Source organism: Diorhabda carinulata, chromosome 8, assembly GCF_026250575.1.
Source record: "Diorhabda carinulata isolate Delta chromosome 8, icDioCari1.1, whole genome shotgun sequence".
NCBI lineage: Eukaryota > Metazoa > Arthropoda > Insecta > Coleoptera > Chrysomelidae > Diorhabda > Diorhabda carinulata.
The window spans coordinates 20,012,695-20,036,145 of record NC_079467.1 but is presented as its reverse complement, the minus strand read 5'-3'; the positions used below and the strand labels follow the sequence as shown (position 1 = coordinate 20,036,145).

The 23,451-nt window shown below is 29.9% G+C and overlaps 1 protein-coding gene across 2 annotated transcripts; it reads right to left on the bottom strand.

The window, feature by feature from the left end:
• Positions 1 to 231: 231 nt before the first annotated feature.
• LOC130897348 (brefeldin A-inhibited guanine nucleotide-exchange protein 1) lies at positions 232 to 22,072 on the bottom strand. 2 transcript variants are annotated; one of them, XM_057806160.1, is made up of 18 exons: positions 21,656 to 22,072; positions 20,958 to 21,260; positions 20,093 to 20,418; positions 18,463 to 18,620; positions 16,363 to 16,816; positions 15,590 to 16,021; positions 14,225 to 14,278; positions 13,210 to 13,475; positions 11,831 to 12,391; positions 10,815 to 11,083; positions 10,398 to 10,669; positions 8,169 to 8,421; positions 7,664 to 7,939; positions 7,013 to 7,220; positions 6,013 to 6,404; positions 5,007 to 5,301; positions 4,314 to 4,626; positions 232 to 4,131 (listed from the first exon to the last, which is right to left on the bottom strand). In XM_057806160.1, the coding sequence occupies exons 1-18, from the start codon at positions 21,777 to 21,779 to the stop codon at positions 3,997 to 3,999; spliced, it is 5,091 nt and encodes a 1,696-aa protein (XP_057662143.1). In that variant the 5' UTR covers positions 21,780 to 22,072; the 3' UTR covers positions 232 to 3,996. The 2 variants fall into 2 exon arrangements, with proteins under 2 accessions (XP_057662143.1, XP_057662144.1); XM_057806161.1 differs by lacking the exon at positions 14,225 to 14,278.
• Positions 22,073 to 23,451: the final 1,379 nt, after the last annotated feature.

Here is a 23,451-nt window from a genome sequence, read left to right as displayed (position 1 = left end):
TACATAGAATTTGAAATAAGCAAAAACGTATAGGATTTTCAAACAAATCTCTGATATAATAACTTGTATAGATTTTTTTTGGCGGATATCAAATATTCAGTTAAACAGAAGAATATAAGCGATATAAACTCGGCAGTATAAAAAAGCTTGAAAAATAGTTTTAAATATTGTAATTTTTGTGTCTTTTCAGTGGCCTTAAGGTATCTTTATCTAGAAGAGAAATAATAAAAATGACTAATAAATCTCTTTTTATTAAGCTTTTGTAGTTTTATTGAAATTAACACAATAACAATATCCTATATAATATATTATTTACAAGTCTAAAATATTGATGCCTACAGAATTTAATAAATATAAATAACATGGTATTAACTTGACTACATACAGCCAATAAGAATGTCAGATAAATATCTTAAAATGTTTTAAAATTGCATCTAAATTTTCGAAAACATACAATTTAAATTGAGTTATAATAAATAAGTGGAGATTGTCACAAGTGCATAATATATAATAGTATCTATTACCATATGTTAGAAGATTATCAAAAACTACAAGTGACATTCAAGATTGACAGAGTCAAACAGATATGTTCTTAATATAATTAAATTTAGAATATCCCAAATATTCAAACTTCACACATTAGTAATATTATGTAAAAATGCACACTTGACATTATTAAATCTCTTCCTAAATTGGAACACTAAGTTCTTTACGATGAAAGAGGTTATTCATGGTTACTTTTTAGCAGATTTCAAGTGTAACATTCAGGAAGCTTAACACAAAAAACTAATGGAAATAATTGCTACAGAAAATTTTATTGTTTAATGAAAACATGATTTGAAGATGGCTTACACATTTTTTTAACCACTTGTTCCCATACTAGTACACAGCACGTTTATAAAGACAAGAAAGTTACAATGGCTAGGTTACTTAGAACGAATGGACAAAGACAGACTCTTGAAACGAGTTGCATGGAAGATGCCAGAGGACAAGAGGAAAAGAGATATACCAAAAAAACGGCGGAGGGAAGTAGTGGAAGAAGACTTTAGAGAGAAAAATATCCAGAGCTGGAGAGAAAAAGCAAGGGACTGAAAGAAGTGGAGAAAAATTACAAGGCTATGGACCTAAATGGTCCGCATATAATCCTATATGTATGAACATAATAAAAGATTACAGACAAAAGATATATATTTAATTACTTATTAATGAACATTTCATAAATTAGATTAGTAAAAATAATTTCAAGATATTTATCCGAATCCTTCTACAACAATCGTTTTCATACTATAAAAATCAGGATTTGACGATTACTTCATACTAAAAACTAATAAAGTGCAATACAATATATTCAAATGATAAAATAACATATACATCAATTATGAAGGCACATAATAATTTTTTCGAATGACCTACTCAAAATACTTATTTCATTTTTTAACTAACACAGAAAGTTATGTGTAAAATAAAATTAACTATTTCGTGCAGGTCGTCAGAAAGTATAATGTACAACATATGTAGCTTGTAGTTTATCATTTTGTCACACTTGTATAAATATCTTATTTTTTGCACTAGTTGCACAATATACTATTTTCTCGATAAATATGTATTCATTATCACTTAGTATGGAATGATTTTCAACAAATGGTATTTACATATGATGGTGGCAAAAACCCAGAGTTTTTGTTATTTAATAACTTTAGGTGCGGAAGTACTGAACGAAAATTATTTCTCCAATTATATTTTATCTACAATATATTCCTTGGTCGACCAAACATACAGAAAAGTGAACAAATACTGATGATGAACAGACAAAATTATTTTAGTGTTTCTTTCTAATCTCTTGAAAATATATAGCAAAAACTATGGATAATCAACACTTGGTTACTATTACACGTTTTGGAAAATTTAACCACAATAATAACTGATGTATTAACATGTAACCATTCATACAGGTCAGTACTGAACTTCCTATTTTCAACTAAAACTCTTACATGACTATTATTTTGTCACCTGCTAGGCACATAATAAAATGATATTAGTAGGATATAACATTGGGAGTAATAAAGTGATTAGTCATTTGGATTTTTTATTCTTTCTGCTTGATATTTTGTGCAACGCTTCAAAACTATGAACTAATCTTTTTAGTCCTATAATTTGTGTAAATTTGGATCTGCTCTAACTAAAAATATCTAGCATATACTAATAATCTTCAATATACATTCAACAATTGTCATAGTTGAATGATCATTTATTGAAATTTATTGTTGTCTGAATTCTCATGCCCTCTCCTCGCAATAGGAATGCTCTCGCCAAAGAGGAGTGCTCCATTTCACTCGCATTCGCATGTAAATATACAATTCTACCCTATTATTTTTATTGAAAGTGTTTTAAAAATTATAATTGTATATAAATCATTAATAAAGGGATTGTAGTAATGGATGATCTTCTATATATTGGATTGCTGAAATAACTAGAAGAAGCTGAAGAAATTGTTGCAGATCCTCTAATACAACTCAGTAATAACAAATTTAAAAAAATAATTCGCATCATTGCTAAAAACCAAACATAACTAAATTCTTTATTTATCCCAATTTTAAAGGCAATTTTACTTTTTTAATGTGACATAGCAGGATTAGCTAAACTTATATCTCAGGTAAAAATAATATAATTCCATTACTTATTTACTTTATTACTTCAGTGTTATAACAAAAATTAACAATCGTGCTTTAGGTTTATCTGAAAATACTCTTCTATTATGACTCCGCGGCTTTCAAGCATTCCTTGTTGCTATAGGTCTTTTCAATGGCACCCACGGATGACTATAGTTATGATAACTGCATGCTATAAGCTAGTTTTTACTTTATCTATATGGTTAGTAGGTTTTATATGCAGATAATGAATTATTAGGTAGGTATTAACCTACTTTATACTAAGACGTAATTTCTCTTACTTCAATTGCAACCTTTCTCATTAGAGCAAATTTTGTTAGTATTTGGGACGTATAAACAATTAGGGAGAATAGAAGGAATACAAACATGGAAGCTCGCAACTTTTTTGTTAATTATTAGAAAAATGAAATTAAAACTTTGTTACCTGCATTCACAAAATACAGTAATTATTTGAATTACCGTAGGTATACTTAGAATATTTTGCACAATCTTTCAATCCATATATTTCCAACCAAACCGTTCCATTACCGGAGTTGAACGTAAGTTTGTTTAAGATGCATTCCTGAACAGTCATTTATTGCGACCATTTTTATAGTTTTTTTTAAGAACCATTAAAAAGACCTATTAGGAAATTATATAGATAAATATCAAAGTTCTGCGTAAGCTTTTTTCAAATTTAAATGTTGTATCGGCTTTATCAACGCTATTAGTTTTCCCTCTGGATGGGAAAACTGAAAATATTGACATAAGACATATTACATTATAGTATTCAAGATTTTTGTTTTAAACTAAGTTAATTTCGTTATGTGATCGTACTGTGATTGGAAGATTTTTATCTTTCTTTACTAGCTAAACTTTCCCAAAAAGGAGTTTTAAAACAAGAAATAAGAACTTTAATATTGAATTAATTTACAACAAAACATAAATATCTCACAGTCCAATCATGAAAGTACTATTTGTTATGTGAAACTATTTTGTGTTGACCACATATAAATGAATTATTCATAACTTGGATAATTTTTCTTTAGATCCAATGTTTTAAAACTTCGTTTACACATATTAATCACAGAATACATTAAAAGGAAAAATATGTTCGCAAGTCATCAAATATAGAACAAAATATGTTAAGTACAAATCACAGTAGACGGAATTTCGATATGAAATATTTCTTCAGTAAAAACAGAGACCTTGTCATCCACTATCATGTAGTTTTTGTACTTATAGGTAAAGACACAGTTGATCGAGTGTGTGAGATATATCAAAGTATTCCAAAGAATATAATCAGAGATAAGATAAATAGTGACTGACACTACGATTTTGTCTTCAACTATGTAGCGGTAATATGAAAAACTGGTCCTATTCGCAGGAAGACTCTTCTTAATATCGACCTTAATTCAGCCTTTAGGTCAAAACAAACGATTTCACAAAGATGGGTGTAATATCGGGAAGTATGTACGCCAAACTGAAAAATAATTCAAATGCATTAATAGAAAACAGTAAAAAGTTATGTATAGATACAGATGAATGCAGATAATGGCATAAATGTAGAAATGGAAATACTAAAATGAGATAATTATTTTTCACAATATTTATTTATTGTCGGTATTTGATATTTATGTAGGTGGAAATTAAAATTCGACTTACTCTGCTATCAGGCATTTTTAACAGCCTAGTCATGACTAGTAGCAATAACGACGTCCACGCTTCTCTATGATTTTCGCTCTGAAGACTCAAGAAATACTCCAATGCTTCTTGACATACCGTTATTAAAGTAGTTTCGATAATAGGCCAATGCTCTTGTCTACCTTCGTCACAATACATTTTAAACAATATTCTCAACAAGCACGCCAGACTTTGAGTTTCTTGTTTTAGAAGATTGGGTTTTGTTGAACCTTTGAAACCAGCCTTCCAAAGTAAGTTCCTTTGTTCATGGTTGATGTTGAAGGCCTTTGCAAACCTTAAAAAGATACAAATTATTTCAAGCATATTAACATTGAGAACCTGTATTATTTTTATTGTCAATATCTGAATTACACATTTGTAACATTTTGAATATTCCTTTGTTCACGTACTATGGCACAGTAGTCACTTCTGTTTTATTTATTCGAACATAAATTTGAAAGGCATATTAAGAATGAATGGATAGTTTCTTAAAATTGCCCCTTTTCGTCACATATCAGGGCTTGTGAAAAAAAAATGTAGATCATGGAAAATTCCCATTCAAGTTGTATATAAATTATAATTTCAAATGTATAAATAATTTATGACTTTTGATAACTAATGCTGGATTTAAATTCACATCATTGAATATATATACTTTATCAAATATTTACATACCGATGGGATTGTAGAAGGCACTCTGTCAACTGCAATAAATGTGGACTGCTTAATAATCTATACATTCCTTGTTCTTCTCTTTGACATTCAGTCAAAGATCCTCCACCTGTCATATCAGCAGTTGCGAATGCTAACGTTTCAGCGTCTTCTTTTCTAGATGTCGCCGGATAGAAAACTATGTTATCAATTGTTTGAATTAATTCCAATTGTACAACACTTTTTATTGCTAGACTATTAAAAACTTCCGCATTATCGATACTAACATCTTGGTGATAGCTGGATCGTTTTAAAATACCTGGATGAAAAATACATTAGTGGACAGTGTGAGGAAGGATATTTGGTCACATGAAAATTTAACTCAAACCATAAGCTACAATTTCGTAGAATGAAATAAGTATAGTCAGTGTATTCTTTTGATCTTTTGTATTTTTTATATTAAACTCAAAAATATTTCTGCAGTACTGTAGTAGATTTTTCTCCCTTATTATATTATTCTTAACAGTAGGAAGGAATAATTAGAAATGTTTTCCCTATTTTTAGCGAACCAGGCGAGGAGGGACATTTTTCATTTAACATTGCTTGTTAAAATTAGTTTTAAACAAAATTATATGTATCATTTGATAGATCACGATTTATAATGTCTTGTCCAAACCAAAGTAAAAATTAATGATATAAAACTTTTTGTTTCTTATTTTCAACATTTATGTCTATATATGGTAGATTTAGATTATTGATATTATGTATAGCCATGATGTAGCTATTCCAGTTGCTGAACTATTTTTATAACAACTTCTTTCCATAATAACATTTATCTTTTCAGTCATATTGCGGAGTCTTAAATATGTTGTGAAAAACAAATTAGTAATTTTTTGGTTCACGTTTTTTCCCATTTTATATACCATATGCATATACCATGTATATAGACACAAAAGACCATATTTTAGATATTAGAAAACTAATGCTTTATGAAACAAATTTCAGATAAGATGGGAGAGTATTTGGATACCTTTATTAGGTCCTACATCGCCATTCTGCTCGATCACAGCCATAGTTTTCATAGATTCTGGTTTCCAAGTAAGCAGCGCTGACGGCAACGTTGAATTGAATATATCCAGCATACATTGGCATGTCTTTTCCCAAGTCTTTTGGTTGAATTTATTACCATTTGAGTTAACTAAATTTTCCAAACAATTCGTACCGGATCTAGCTAATTGTTCGTTATCCTGTTGTACGCACCAATGAAGTTGAGAATATAATTCCTCTAAGAGAAGCGGTCCTAGCATATCGAAGTATTGTGTGAAAACGTCTACAATAGCATAAAGGGCGTGGTTGCATGTCGTTGTCATCCACTCGTCTTTTTCTGGTTGTTTTTCTGGTAATTTCATATTATCAAATATTCTGGAAATAATATTATGTAATATCAAAATAAGCAAAACTTGGAAATTGATATTATTTCACAATGAAAATTATTTTGAACATCTGTCCATCACTAATGTATGGTAACAGTTATTTGAAGTTATTTCGGAAGTTTTATTTTGTATTATTACACTGAAGCTCCATTATTTTCCAATCTCATTCCAGATATGTTCTGTCCAATTAAAATATCGGTTTTGACAAATCCAAATAATAATTCAAAAGATAACATAATGCGACTCCAAATATATCCAAATATAGTCAATCGACTAGATTCAATTTGAGAATAATTCAACAAAATGAAGTTGTCTTTCTAACTTATTTTTCATTTCTTTCAAATGATTTTGATTAAAACTTCCGAGACTACTAGGTTTTTAGAGAAAACTATTGTAACCAAACGAGTAACCTAGTATATGGATAATATTTCAATCGGGAGTACCAACAAACCTTGCAAGTTAACCTATATTGCCATCAATATATCTAAAGGTCACAACCGAATTTTTACTAAAGGAACAAGATCGTGTTTTCAAACAGTTCAAAGGCGAATTGTCGAATTATGTTAGACATGTCAACAATATTGTAATTCAACTTACCTAAATAGAACTTTAAAAAGATCCTTCCACCAATGAGGACTAAATGTATCACCATATGTTTTTATTACTTCAAAAAGCACTGTTAAAGCACGAGTTCTCACATCCAATTTACATCTATTGACTACACAAGATAATGAAAAGAGAAGTGGAAACCAACCACGTACCCATACTCTATCTTCTTCTGATACAGTTGCATCAGTTTCTAAAACTAAAAAAATAGAGATACAAGACTTGAAGTGTCGAAAATTTCTTAATAGGCATGGCATAATTGAATCAATTTAAGATATAATTTGTTATAATATCACCTTTCTTAGATAAATAATTATCAACCTATAACAATATTTATTATTGGAGAAAGCTTTTGTATTTTTTGAAATATCTTTTAGTGAAATTCATAACATTGTAGAATATTTGAAACAAGACATGAACATCATTCTACTGTTAAATTTAAGTTTAGAAATGATTGATAACATTATGGACGGATAGATGTGAGGAACTTTGAAAAGATTTGAAAAAACCTTAAGAAGTCACTCTTTTAAAATGAAACGTCCATTCAATATTCACATTTAAGGAAAATTTCCATAAAAAACAGTATAAATCTATAAGCATACTTAGTTACTATAAAATATAAAATCCAATAAAAATACATACCTCCATGTTCAGCAAATAAGTGAGGAGCACCACTTATACTGCAAGCACAAGCTCTTAAAAGTCTGATCGCTTCCATACTTGTATCAGGAAATCTAGCATTACATGCAAACTCTGATAAACACTTGACAGCATCTTGAAACGAATCAATCATAGTTGGAAATTGTTTTTCATATAACTCTATGATTATTTTTCCAGTTGTATCAAAAGCAAGTCCAACTAGTGTTTCCTCTCGATCACCAGCAGCCAAGTGGAAAACAGAAAATATATTCTTCCAACCTAAAATTGCAAATGATGAAGAAATGTTCCAAAACATATATTGTTATCACATGGAAATTGTATACGATCATTATTTATATGTAATCACCCACTTCACAAGTATTAACAACACATTTTAATGTTAAGACAAATGGAGTCTTTGATAAGTGTTAATTATGTTAATAAATAAACAATTTTCTCACTAAGTGAAATATTTGTTAATGAATAATAATTTAATAAAAAATCATACCCGAACGAATATTTTTTGCTTGTGAGTTAACCATATTTGCTACACAACGTACTACAAATTCTCTAACCGAACGGGAAACATTATTTTTCATGATATACTCAAATGGACGGAGAAAATCTTTTTGAAATCTAAAATTCGAAAATTCTCCTTTTTCTATAAACTTCATAGAGAGCTGTCTTAAACTATCCACAGCAAAAAAGCAGATCTCTTCATTGGAATTACATCCTACTGTATTAAAATGTTCTCCAAGAACCTGGAATACAATAAATGGTAATAAATCGCTCACAATCTTATTTAAAAAATTATTTAAAGAAGTTCCTCAGTTTAACATTTTTTTGGTAAATATTATACTATACACAGATATAGTTTTGTCGTATACAATTGAGGAGGAATCACTCACTCACAGTTTTAATTTGAGGATTTTTTGTTTGCAAATACTTATTGTGTTTCCACCTCTTCTTGTAATTAATTCTCCAACGCGTCTTGGCATGTCACGAATTAGCTCATCAATAAAATTATTGGGCATATTGTTCCACTCTTCTTGAACAGCTGCAGTTAGGTCTGCAGATAATCCCGCATGTTAGATGGGATTCATGTCTGGCGAGTTTGCTGGCCAGTTTAATCTTTGGATATTTCCCTCTTGTAGCATATTCTGTACCCTTGGTACGCGATTTGGTCTGGCATTATCATCTTGAAAAATGAAATTTGCTCCATATTAGTTGCGCAAAGGTTGCACGATTGCTTGGATAATGTTTTGAGCGTATATGGCACCGGTCATTGTTCGCTCAATAAGAATAAGTGAAGTGCGGCGACCATAAATTATACCCCCCCCCCCCCCAACATAACTGAACCGCCTTGATAACCGAAAACGCCTCTTGCGAAAATTAGTCGCTCTCGTCTACCTGTGCCTCTCCAAATTCTTTCCCGTCGACTATCACTCTGTAGGCCAAATCGTGACTCGTCAGAAAATAAGACGTTGCGCTATTGGGGTAAAAGCCAATTCCGGTGCTCTTCCGCCCATGTCGAGTTAGAAGTCTAGGTACCCTTAAAGGTCTTCTTGCCCTGAGATTTAAAGAATGTAACCTCCTTCTTATGGTACTTCTCGACATTACTCTTCGGTAGGTATGCAAAAAATGACTTCGAAGGGCTGTTACCGTTATTCTTCGAGTGAAATTTCTATTCTTGAATGAAGTGAAATTCTTGAAAAAGGGCCACTACCCACCTCATCGAAGTTCGCGGCATATTTAAACGCCTGGCAATCTCATGATTTGAAAAACCCTCTTGGTGCAGGGCCATAATTCTTGCTCGATCAAATTGAGAAATCGATTTCCTGGCATCTTAGACAAACTTCAACGAATACTTTCTATACACACTACAATTTAAAAAAAAATGCTGAAATTAAAATAAACATGTGACAAATAAACAAGGGGGGCCAAGACTTTTGGAGGTGTGTGTGTAGTTTCTATATCTATTAGTAAATTCAATGAGATTCTTTAAAAGGATAGAAATCGAATTTAATAACCTAAAGAAACAACGATAAAATTAATATAATGTGAATAACTGACTGTACTAAAAGTTTACTGTATTGTATTGTGTCTAGTAAAAATTGAAAATCAAATTCCTTTCTTTCTCACGTTTTCCCGGTTGAAATTTCGTAAATTTACTACACTTTTATGATGATAAATATTTATTTTAGAAAATACAATTGTAATAAAACAACCAAGTTATTTTTTTAATTTAACTAATTCTTACTCCACTGCCGCAAGCTATTTTTGGAAGTTTTGAGGATTTTTTTCTTTTTTGTTTCCAGTTTTCCAGTAAATCTCGTTATTTTTTATCTTTTTGTGCTGTACTATTGTTGTTCTATCACATTTGGAATAGTTTTCACATCCAGAGTGATCTGATTCGTCAGAATATCTCTTAAAGTCCAATCTGCTTCTTCCAATGTTGTAAGTTGCATTTGTTTGCAGTCAACAAAAAGTCAAGTTACACGTATTGTTCTGGATCGTTGCCAGTCTTATTGGAATTATGAAAACTTTAGTTAATTTGAATGTCAAGGGGCATTTTTTCAACCATATACATCAAACAGTTTCTATAATCCTTGCGAAAGATCAACATTTTCTTATCTTTGACCCCTTGAGGCATACTCTAAATCGATACCTTGCACTTTTTTAGGTTGCAGAATAAACCATTATACAAAGCATTGTTTATTTATGAATATTCACTAACCTGCCATATTCTTGACCATTGTAATCGAATTCTTCCCATATTGTAATACGAAATTTCTACTATTTTTTGCAAGGAAAACATCCTGGGATGACCTGGATAAGCTAATTCTTCAAGAGAAACTTTACACAAAGCTTTGACGAAATCAAAAATTGCATCACCATCAAGCCTAGTTGATCCAGTGAATATTCTGTCGACAGCAACTACCACGCTTTGGGAACTCGTTTGACCAATATGTTCTTTTGAACTAGGATAAGGAGGTTTATGACCAGGTCCTATAAAATTTTTTAAACATTTTATTTCCAAATATTAAATATGTACATAGTAGGATATAAATGAGAAAAATTATTTTCCATAATTGTATATAACGTGCGGTAAAACTTAATATATTACTATAACTTAAAGTTATAGTAAAATTACCTGATAAAAATTCCGGTCGAACTCCGGTACCTATCAATTGAGCTAGTTCTAACTGTGATATACATTTGAGAATATCCAACCAACTCGGCCCCAAATAATTTCCGTCCGTGTGGGCTACCATGATAAGTGTTTTAATTGTATCTATATTTTTTGCTTTCATATCCATTATCGGAGAATTAGCTGTGAGGAGCGTAAATCTTGCCAAAGCTTGTACATAAGCATCCCGTTCTAAAGGCATGTGGAATATACAGACAATTCTTATGGCACATCTAAAAAAAAAGTGTCAGAAAGTTTTGACGCTAAATAAGGAGATCCGTTATCCACCAGACTACATAACATTGTACTAGAATGGAGTATGTAGAACTGGTAGGAACAGAGCAGCTAAAAACTAAATTCATGAAAAAGACAACACACAAAGGAAACTAATGAGGGCTTCTTACTGAAGGATGGAATGTAAAAAAATTAAAAGCTATGAAAAGATTATTAAGGACGACAACGAAGACAGACTTTAGAAGCAAAGTGGGAAGTGATCAGTAATAGTATTAAATAAATTATATGAATTAAAAAAATAATATAAATATGAAATATAAATAATTGCGAATGGTGTTGTGGATTGAGGACACAAAATAAAACTGTCCACGAATTTTTTACATTGCCAATGTTTCGATCTTTTATTTGATATTTATATTATATATTTTAAATTATTAGACATCAATCAAAAGATAAAATAAATGTGTACATATTCCGCAAGAAAAGATAATTCCCCTGTTAGGGAAGAAGGTGTGAACCAAAGGAACATATACAGAGAAAGTATACCAAACAAAAGATGGTATACAGAAGTAGTAGATGAACTAAGATAGAGACATTCCAAAAAATAAGGGCAAAAAATAGGAAATAGTGTAAAGAAATCACTTCAAATTTAAAATACTGGTGTATAGAATTCAGAGACGGATAGAACACGAGGCACTGACAAGCTCATATGAAAATAAATGTAATACAAGAAATAAAAGAAATACCTTATCCCATCTAAACACAAAGCAGCTACTTCTGGATCATCACAGTCTTGTAAACCGACGCTGAATGCAGCCAAAAACGACGTCCACGCCATCTTAAACATCGGTCTAACATGCTCTAAATGTTTTGCTAGAGTAAATGGCGCTTGTACGTGAGAAACAGACTCCATAAGATTTTTAGCAGCAGACGAAATAGCTTCCATCTCCATGTTGAATAAAATTTTCCTACGTTTTTCGCTATTAATCTGTTGTTTGCCGGGCTTATTTACAGGATTCTTCATTTTAATTTCGTGACCAGCTATTTCATCATATATTTGAGACAAATATTCTTCAGGAACATCTTTACTCTCTGTATTGCCTCTGTTTAGTTTGATATATTGCTCTTTTGTCATTTTGTTTTTTACTTGAGGAGAATGGAGGTCTGTGGTGAGCATGATTATAGAAAAACCAAGCACGTAAGCTGTATCTGCTGTTGCAAAATGGCTATTATTTGGATTGCATTCGCAGTATCTGCTAGCAAATTTTTCCATTAGTCTGTCTATTTTTTGTGCTTCACCTGGTAACCTAGTGTAGGATAACTATATTAATTTAACATTATATACATAGAATAACTTTTGGACAAAGAACTTAATCATTTTTTTATATATTCATATAATCACTCAGATAGAGTCCTTGAAATTTCTAATCCAATATTTCATGAAAAGAACCTCAAAATACAATCACTTTGACATCATAACAGTCTTCCTGGCTAACACTGATTCTAACAATACTATCTTTAAAATATATAACATAAAAGTTATTTACAAACAAAATTTGACACTTCAATCCGCCTTTATTACTGTTTAGACCACAATGATAATTTTTCCTTTTTCTCAAATTGTTATAAGTCTTTTTTATCATTTAGAGCTTTCTCGTTAGTATGTATGTGAGAAATCTTAAAAATTCTTATTTTCTTGTATTCGTTTCTGTTTTAAGAATTTTAGAATTTTTATAATTGAAAGTGTGTATGTGTGTATGTGTTTTCTTATATTTCATAGTTTGTTAATGCAATTTTGTTTATTATCAATATTATTTCTACGAACAATGTATAATATTTGAACTTGGCAATTTACGTTTTGACTAACTAGATGTGGATATAAAATATTTCTCGATTTCAATACAATGCATACATGTCTGTGAATGAGTTTTTGGAACTCTCAATTCATTGGATGTGTGAAATATTCTATAAAACTGACCGGATTTTGCCCAACCACAATATCAATGTAAACTATACTTAATTATTATTCCATTATAAATTTGTATATGTATTAAAACAATAATCCTGTCTAAAGTGATTTGTTGCATATCTTTCTCTCAGGGTTCTGTTTGGGAAAATATATTACCTGAACCCATCTAGGAAGTGTCGAAGTGCTGCAACAAAGTCCATGTTGGTGAAATTCATTTGATCGACGTACACGTACATAACCTGCTTGCTCAAATCATCGTTATCCCCCAAGAACTCCCCGATAAAAGTTTTATCTAACCGTTCGTCGTTGTGTAAAAATTTCGCTATATCCTGATGAGTTGGTCCTAGAAGTCCTTGTTCTTGAAGATAAGCTATTCCTTTTCGAGGTTTTCGATTGAACATTTCTATGCCTGTTTCCCATACCTGGAAAATATTGAGAATATGTTGCCAGAGGCAGAAAGGCGATTGTTTTGATGCTATTATAATAACAAGATGACAAAGAACATATATTATGATGGTGACGGTGAGTAAATAGCGGAACTCAAATATTTGAAATAATAATTTAAATATAAGTAAACAATAGTAATTTTTATTTATAATTTAGTGCCAACTTTGATAATTTGATTACTACATGACAAACTTTGTAACCTGCATATGAAGCTGCACCATTGTGAAAAAGAGAAAAAGATAGAAAGAAATCATAATTGTATGGTTGAAAGGTTGAGTTTAAAGATAGAAGGGCTTTTTCTTTCGGGTTTCTAATAATATGGGAGCTACATTCAAGAATACATTTTATTTTTAAAATTGTAGATCTAGAACCAACTTGTTAGAATAATGTAATTCCTATCCTATCCAACGAAAGGAATGCATTAAACACATGAGTTATAATTTGTTGAATAAACCCCTAATCATTAAAACTGAGAATGATTAGAGACGCAAGTCTCACATAAAAGCAATCATCCATAAGAAAGTCGTACCAATACTACTACTAGCATCAATCTCATCAACTACATCAATGTTGAGGTATCATAAATTGATATCCTATTATTCCAAGACTTTTGAAATTCTTTAATTATTGAATGAGTGAAACTATGTTTCAAATATTTTGATTATACAAATAAGTGGGTTCTGCTACATGAAAATTGAATGATTCTAATTAAAATAATTCTTACCGTCCCAAAATAATTAGGTAAGCATGCTGTATCGTTTTTCGTTAGTGTCATATGCTGAAAATTTAAAATAGCTAAGCTGGAACAAAGCTACTAAATTATAAAAGACGCTTTACAGTTAACCAATCATATCTGTTATTATATATATTTATGAAGTGATAAATGAGAATGAAACAATTTTAATACTCATTCAATGAAAATATCCAAATGTTCAATGAATCACACTGGACATCAATGTTCCCAAATACTTATGAATAGTGATTTATTAGTTTTGTGTCATATCGAAAATTTTATTGACAAAGTATGAGGATATAAGCTATATACAGTAAAAAGTGTAACTTTTCTATTGCTAAAGATATAAATATTATACAAATATTCAAGTCGCCATTATATATTAATTATTAAATATATAAAGTGTACTTGAAACTAATAATTGTTGTATAGTATAGATTATGATTTTAGAGATCAAAATATACACAATCTAGAAGAAAAATAAAACAATAAATTCCTATATGTAGGATTGGGGGTTACATTACAGGTTTTTGAACCTCTTTTATGTATTTTTCAATCTAGTGATATCAAAGTTCCCAAGGAGGTTTTGGGAATCATTCATCATGGGAAGCCACCATCTGAGTAGTTCTCTTTCGGTATCCACATCTTTTGAAAATTCTTTCTTTTAGTAGCATTTTTCTACATCATATGAACTCATGAACAATAAGAGGCGTTCGTACTACTTTCCTGTTCGATCAGGTATCTACACTAAACAGACTTTACTCTTCCCTATTCTCTATCAAGCTTTCTTCAAGTTGCCCATGTCACATTTCTAATTTCTTTTCAGGTTCATTCATTCTACGCAAGTATTTCTGCTAGCGTACAATGCTTCAATAAATGACCGATCCAGATATTGAAAATATTTTCACTAGATGTGATGTCCAAATAGGTATGAATTCAAACAAGTACAAAGAATTTCTATGATTACAATTACTTATTAATATTGAATATTTTGTAGTGTCCAGCCTGCTTTAATAGTTACTACGAAAGATGTGATGGAAATGATTGATTAACTCAAGAAAAGTAAAAAATAACCTCTACTGCAGTTGTGTTTACAGGAGTATAGTTATGTAATAGGAAAGAATATACAAAATTAGTGTCTAAGCATCTAAAAGCTATGCATTTGAAAAATAAATCTACTAGTTTACAATATCTAGAGTAATTATTGAACTAAAGAATACATCATCAACAAAGGATTCAAAACGTGTAATACATCCTGAATATTTGAAATATTAATTAAAACAAGTTAGTTTTCAATAATATTTTAGTTACTTGATGATATTTTTCTCAGCTCAATTTAGTACCTTTTATACTTACTTCTTTTTGTTGCTTCAATACTTCTAGCTGTTCAGGTGAATCTAAAATCTCTCGATTCCCTCCACTATCACTGGAATGTAGACTATTTGAAGATCCCCCATGTGATTTAATAGATAAATTATCATTTTCCCGATGTTCTTGTTCACCAACAGTTGATTGTAGATTAGGATTTACGTATAAATCTTTACTCCATTCTACCATACATTTTAATATGGATACGAGACATTCTAAGCCTCGAAGTTTCATTGCTTTTTCTTGATTTGGTGATGCACCTAGTTCTATAGAATGTCGACCTTGTGCTACTTTAAATAGGTCATTGACTAGACGTTCGAATAAGTTGGCTGCAGCCAGATCACAGTCATAGTTTACATAGATGTCCACCACGCTCTGAGCATCACCGCAGATACGAGTCAGAGCTTGGATTACCATCCACTGTAAAAAGAAACCATTAAAACATGCAATATCAATTTTTCACTATGTTTAACTTGTTGACGCCATCAGAATTGTCATGCAATTGATAAATGACAAAATATTGATAAAATAGAAGCAGCTAATATCTGAATAAGTCAGAATATTAATTAACAAATTTAATTCTGAGCACTGATAGAAAGTGCTCTGACACTAAGCATTTTATGTGGTGAAATGTTGGTAAGCATCAAATATTAATACTTTTTATTTTCCAAATGTATATATTTTAAGCAATTTCTTAAAATTAAAAACTTATTGTTCTTATTTACTCATTAATAAAATTAATAAAAGTAAATAAAACTTACCTTATGTTCAAAAGAAGAATTGGAAGTTTCTAAAATATTCAAAAATATCTCCTTAAAGAATACCTCGATTTGCATTTTCAAATGAAGCTTAAAATTAGAAAGTAAAGCTAAAAATATTGCTAGCGATAATTCAAAAACTTTTGGTATCGAACTAACTCCATTTTTAGATAGAGCTACACACAAATACTGTTTAATGGCCGTTATAAACATTTCATTGGATCTAAATACGGGACCAGCATTCTGAAGAATAGAAAGGAGCAGTTGAAGGGATAATATTTTGGAGCGAAGTTCGTGGGATTTTGGGTCAGGTGTGCCTTCTGGTAATGGCTTCATTGAAAGTTTACATAGAGCTCTAAAGACAAGAAACGCGTCCTTTTGAAGAATATGAGTAAATTTTGCTGTTACCGCCGAGTCATTTTCACTTTGTGTATCCATGCTTTCTTGAGAGGGTATCCTAAAATAGAGTAATTAATTTTCACAAGTTTCACTAATAAAATGAAAGGTAGACTAGAAACTGATTATTAGCCAATGTAACTAATGATATTTGAGAAATAACTCTGATTTATTATATCAATAAATGTACACCTATTTGCTTGTTGTTGTTAAAAAGTTGCGGCAGCAAGTGCTTTAATTTGGAGTGAAAATTATGACATGACATGTGTCTTTCCACATCATGGTGATGTATTGTAGGCAATCCAAAATGAGTTTGGATTTTATGATATTGGAGCTTAGAGCTCTAATGGCTGCTTGACTATCAGACAAGATGATGATCTCCTGTTTACGATAGTTCTTCTCAAGATTGAACTGAACATATTTTTTAATTGAAAAGATTTCTGTCTAAAAAGTGATAAGTGTCTTGCCCAGGCTTTCAGATTGTTTGGTTTTGGGCCGGTACACTCCTATCCCAGTTCCGTCTTTGGATGTGTCCGTTTAATGGCATTTCTTGTATGGTGTTTTGATCCCACTTGCTTTTAAATTTTATTATTGAGGTCAAGTTTTTATCAAAGCTAAACTTTTTCGATATAACGTCCTGGGGCATGTCCCAGGGTTGGTCATTATTTAGAAACGGGTTATATATCTAGTTTAATAAGTATATTAAGATTACAACATTTTTTATGAAAATAAATTAAGATGCATAGTAATTAAAAAAAGAAAAACTGCATTACCATATGTGTAAGGTCTTTCTGAACAACTGCTAAATTATTTTAATGAATTTGTTATTATGTAACATACCATTAGGATTGTTACTTTTTATTTCAAACATTTTGAATATTCCTTTATTCATGTATTGTGGCATAGTAGTCACTCCTGAATTATTTATTACATTTGGGTGATATAATCTTGATTAATTAGTAGATCAAGTATACTTAATGTCTAGAATCGACGTAAGGCAATTTGATGAAACATTACTGATAAGAAAAATACGTTATTTTTGGTAAAATGTTAATATAACTTCTAGAACAATTAGATAGGGATATAAAACCATTATGCAAAGTAATTGATGTTTACATTTGTCCAAAGTAATTTTTAATATTTGAACATTCTATTATAAAACAATGATTATCACGATTGATAGATCAAGATATACTAAATCACTGTTGTAAACATCACTTGTCTAAATTAAATCGACTCATTGGAAGCAAAGTTCTTCACAAAAAATGTAATATCTTAGGAACTGCAAATTATGTAACTGAAATCTTATTCAAATTGGATCTAATGTTACATGTAGAATTCCAAAATGCGATCAAATATAGTATAGCGCGTTCTATTAAAAATATTCTATGTTTGATTTATCTAACTACTTTTGGATGTCTTGTTTGGTTAGATAAGAAATTAAATTACAATTAAATAAGAAAAAAATAACAAGCGAATTTACTCTCTAGTTTTCAATTAGGCAAGTCAAATATATTAATTTTAATAGTTTATTATTCAGGTGAATAGTGCACAAAGTCGAAAATTCTCTCCTGTATAATGTGTAAATTTTAAGACGGTTTACATCCGAAGAGGCGGTATGTCGAATCAAGTAATAGACCTATTAGTATCAAGGCAATTAATATGTTGAATATTGTTTTTTAGTTCTTTCATAAATAAATATCTTACCTTGTCATTGATGATGTAACACTATGAGTCTCATTTTCAGGTGAATTTAGTATTTCAACTTGTTTGTTATCTACAACTTCCAGCATTACATTATCAACAATATTTTCTATAATTTCGGCAACAATAATTTCCCCTGTTAATTGTAATTCATGTTTAATCTGAAAATTGCATATATATTAATTATACATATTTCTTATATTGTATTTGACCATAACTTCAGTTCCAGACGATGAATATATAAGTATTCGAAAGCTCGGAAAATATATTAAAGTTAGTCCACTTTGGTGTTTCGCTGCCACGTTCCCAATAAGAAACCGCTATGAATATAGACTTTTTTACAATTCATATATTAATTATATATAAATTTTGTTAAACCATGATATTTTGGCAGCAGGAGTGGGCAAATATATTAAAGAGCGGGCCATAAAGAGATTTTCAGAATATCTCCTAGGTCGGAGACTGTATGCTATGGACACACGAATGTTTTGGGCGAATTTATTTTCCTACCCAAGGAATATTTTTGACAAAAACATGTGAAGAATTTGTGTCTTGTATAGTATGTTCATAATTTTTAAAGAAAGCAAATAGCCTAAAAATTCTTACATAAAATCCACCCTTTGATTTTATTACTATATTTACCAAAAACAAATATTAGAGAATTCATAGAGCTGTAGAGTATATTACATAATATAACATGCGATACAAATACATGGCACCAAATGAGACAAATTTTTATTGGCTCTAGATTTCACTCAAGTTACTAACATCAATATAACCCATATCTTTTGTAATGTACATTTTTCATGTCATACATAAAAAAAGTATCTCTATACATCTAAAACAAGAATGAGCCCCATAAATATAGAATAAATCAAATATTAACACATGAATATTTTTATTAATCATTTAACAACTATTTTTCCTCTATTCAAGCATTCACACATAATATTATTTCAGTTAAAAATCATTATCATGGTTATTATCAGAATGGGTTTTGAATATCAGTCTATTAATTACGAATTGCTTTTATTTTGATTAAGATTAATGCACAAGTTATTGACAGTGTTCCAATAATTGATACCTAAAGGTGTATCTTCACCAAATAAGCTATTTCCACGTTTCAGAGCCATTTTGAATACAAAAAACTTATTAAATATATTTGGCAACACTGTACCAGCTATGAAAAAAATCAACTGATAAATTCCTGACATTTCAAAATGTGAAAATTTTCGTTACCAGTTGAATGTTAAATGTTATGTTCAATTTATTCTATATTGTCGAAAGATAAAGTTTAAGTATGAATCAAAGGATATGATAGAATATATGATCTGAAGTTGGCGTAGGTGTCAATGACTGGATCAAGTGACAATTACTATGTACCAATTATTGACAAAGGTGTGAATGAAGAAATTTAATGCAATCATACCAAAAAATTGCAAGAATACACCAGAATACATCAGGTGTCAGTTACTAGAAATTCATTTATTGTAGAAATGGCACCAAAAAATAAAGCTTTTGTCAATTATTTGTGCTGCACATTATTTTAAATTTTAGTTAACTTTGGCACATGATTTAACAATATGCCAGCATCCAAGTGATTAGTATATTAAATGAAAAACAACATACTTACTTCACCATTATCAACTTTTAAAGATTTAACCGATTTTGAATCAGCATCATTGGCCATCTTACAATTAGAATCATTTTGATTTATATTGTTATTATGAATTTCAGAACTGACTTCAGCTTCTAAGGCTTGATTTTCCATTCGAGTGAAAATGACGTTCAACATTTGTGTTAAAGTGGCTCTAGCAGTAGTTTGATTGACTAAATTTTTGCTGGCAAGGAAAATATTATAACAGGTTCGTACTGCCATAAGAACAGTACCTTCGTGAACTTCGACATATTGACTAGTAACAACTGTTAAAAGGGCTTTAATAATTTGAAGTTGAACACCTAAAATTATGATACATATGTCAAAATTACCAAAGTATTATCTAGTTTTATTATATAACAAACCAAAATATATTTCAAAATTTCATGAAATTACCAAAAAATCATTCTGAATATAAGATTGGATGTTGGCTTTACAATGTGTTTAGAAACTAACATAACTTGACATATCGCACCTCTGCTCTAATAGTGTCATAAGTCAAAAAAGAAATTATCAAATAATAACCGTTTGAAATTAATTGTAACTTTATTTTTCATTTTTCAGATGATTATTCAAAAACTGATAGGTCACAATAGTAACTAAGTGACATTATTAGAGATAAGATTTTTATAGCACAAATAGGTTAGTAAAAGATATTTTCCAATTTTTTGACTTTACTATAACCAAGTGAACAATTTACCTTCAGACTTTGGTAACTTGGTTATTGAAACATACATTAGATAGCATTTCTTTCGAAGTGTTGAAAGTCAATTAAAAAACATTATCAGACTTTGTGTTTCACTGAGTATACATATAAAAGGCTTAAAACTGAAATATTCACCTTCATCAGTCTGGGGTCCAGTAAAACAAATGCAAATAGTCTCAACTATCCTATCAATCAATAACTTTCCTGGTGTTGTAGAATCTGGTACATTGGCTGTTAAATGACCATAAGCTATCAACTTTTGTAGACAATCTAAAGCTGTAACGACTATTCTTGCAGATTTGCTTTGACAAGCTAATTCAAAGGGGAGAAAATATTTTTCTGTTGTAAGAATATTGGCATCTCCGCTTTTGGGTTGCGGAAGTGCATCTGATATATTTTCTTCTTTAGGCGTTTCTGCTGTTTCCTTTTTAAGTTGCTCTGAAACAATAAAATGAATAAGAAAACTATCTACCGAAAAATAAGATTTATGTTAAATATCTTTTGAGATATATAAGTATTGAATTTTTCAATAAAATTCAACATTTTATAACATAAGCAATATTTCATAACTTAATAATGTTGAGTAGTATGTATTTAGAAAAAAATATCTTGCATAGGTCATTATCAAATGCAATTGGTAGGTAGTATTACAACATTTTAATCTGCATAAAATTCATTACAACACTTCATATTTATTTAATTAACAAATTTAGTTTCTATAATCATTACACAATGAATGATATTTGAAATGACTAAGAAATATTTGGCAAATCCAAATATTTGTAATAAAATAATTTATATCTATGTAAAATATAGGTTAATAAAATTCTTACCTAGTGCAGCTTCACAAGCTCTTTTGAGTTGAGAATGATAGGATCTTTTGATTTCTTTATCATTTAAAATTTTCTCAAGAGCTCTCAAAATGAACATCTCCTTAGTTTTCAAATTAGATTGCATTTTTATAAAATTGTAAAAATCAATTGTAAAATCCCCAATATTTATCTAAGGGATTCATTGTTGTACGTGACGTGTAGAAAAGCTTAAAATCTGTTCGGATTTTCAAAATTCAACGAAAATATTTAGAAACGAGTTATTTCTTAATTAGAGCCACAAATTAATATTATATTTCACTTAAGCACACTGAATAACAATATTTTAATAAATATTTGAGTAAAATTTAATTTTTGATAAAAGTCAACATTTCACATTTTACGTTTGACACTTCAATTCAGACAGTTTGTGTTGACATTATATTGACACGTGCAAGAGGAACAGGATAGCCAATTAAAAAATAGTGGTAACTAGCAATATATCTATATTTCGTTTTCAAAAACATACATTCGTTCTTTTACCGTGTAACTATTAGATTAATTATTATTTAGTTTATGGTTCATTATTTCCAGACTGTATATATTAGTATGACTAGTATTTCATGCATCGCTTCCAATCTAGTAACTTTTCTAGCGATTTATAGTGGTGTGATTTAGGTTTCCTAGAATGGTCCAGCTTGTTTAAAAACAGGGTATAATCTTTGATATCAACAATAATGCAAAGTACGTATTTTTAATTAAATGATATGCTTCGACAAAAGAGATCAAAGGTTCACACAATGTATTTGTTTCAACAAAATTGGCGCCCAATGGGGTTGTAAATTTTTAATATAATTATTAGAATGATTATTTGCAATGTATCTCACTATCTGCTACTATTATTTTCAATCTTATATTTTTAATACTGTTTCTGGATTAAATGCCCGATTTTTTTTACATGTGAAAGACAGACAGTTTTATATCAATTTTTGCATACAGTCATTAAATAACTAACCAATGATTACATTTTTAAAAAATATCTTGTTTACTGATAAGTCTAGAAAGATAAAAACCATTTAATACGAAAATGCCACCAAAGACAAGTAGAAATGAACGCTCTTCTATTATAACAGTTTTAGAAGTAGACTGGGTTACTAAATAATAATATAATCGTTTAAAACTTTCTACTAATAGAATTAATTGGGCGTTGCATGTCCAGCAACTAGATTGATTTGTTTTATTAAATATTAAATAAATAAATAAATACCAACCAATACTACTAAAAGTAATAAAAAGCACATAAGAAATAGTAATTTACTCGAGATTATTCAACTGTTGGGAGATAAATAGTAGGAAATATAAAATGAGACGTACTCAGAATCAAGAGCACAAAGAAAATAACAGAGCAAACATAAAAAATAATTGATAAAATTGAAAAGAATGGTTACTTCGTGTGAAAATATAAGAATAAGTCAACAAAGACTAAGAAGAAAGCATAAAGGACGACCAAGGGGACAATTGAATGATCAGATAGACAGATATATAATGAAATAAAAAAAGGGAAGTATGAAAGTACTTGTCGCTAAAATAAGAGCATGGGAAAATGTGTGGAAGAGAACATTGTTCCCATTCAGATGCTTGAAAAGCCATTAGATTAAACCAAGAAAAAGCTTAATATATGGGCATTCGATAAACAATGTTAAATTGATTATTCTACATTACTTAAATGAAAAAGAAGAATAGATACTACAAAAAGAAGGAATAAATGAATATTAATAATAATCAATCTTCATAAGTGAGAACTACTCTCCTCTCATATT

Excerpts from the sequence above, each read along its gene's own strand:
- LOC130897348 (XM_057806160.1), bottom strand. The coding sequence starts at position 21,779 with ATGCAATCTAATTTGAAAACTAAGGAGATGTTCATTTTGAGAGCTCTT. Across the intron at positions 16,022-16,362 it reads ATTCTTCTTTTGAACATAAG|TGGATGGTAATCCAAGCTCT; the intron begins GTAAGTTTTATT and ends TTCTTTTTACAG. Across the intron at positions 14,279-15,589 it reads TATTGAAGCAACAAAAAGAA|CATATGACACTAACGAAAAA; the intron begins GTAAGTATAAAA and ends TTAAATTTTCAG.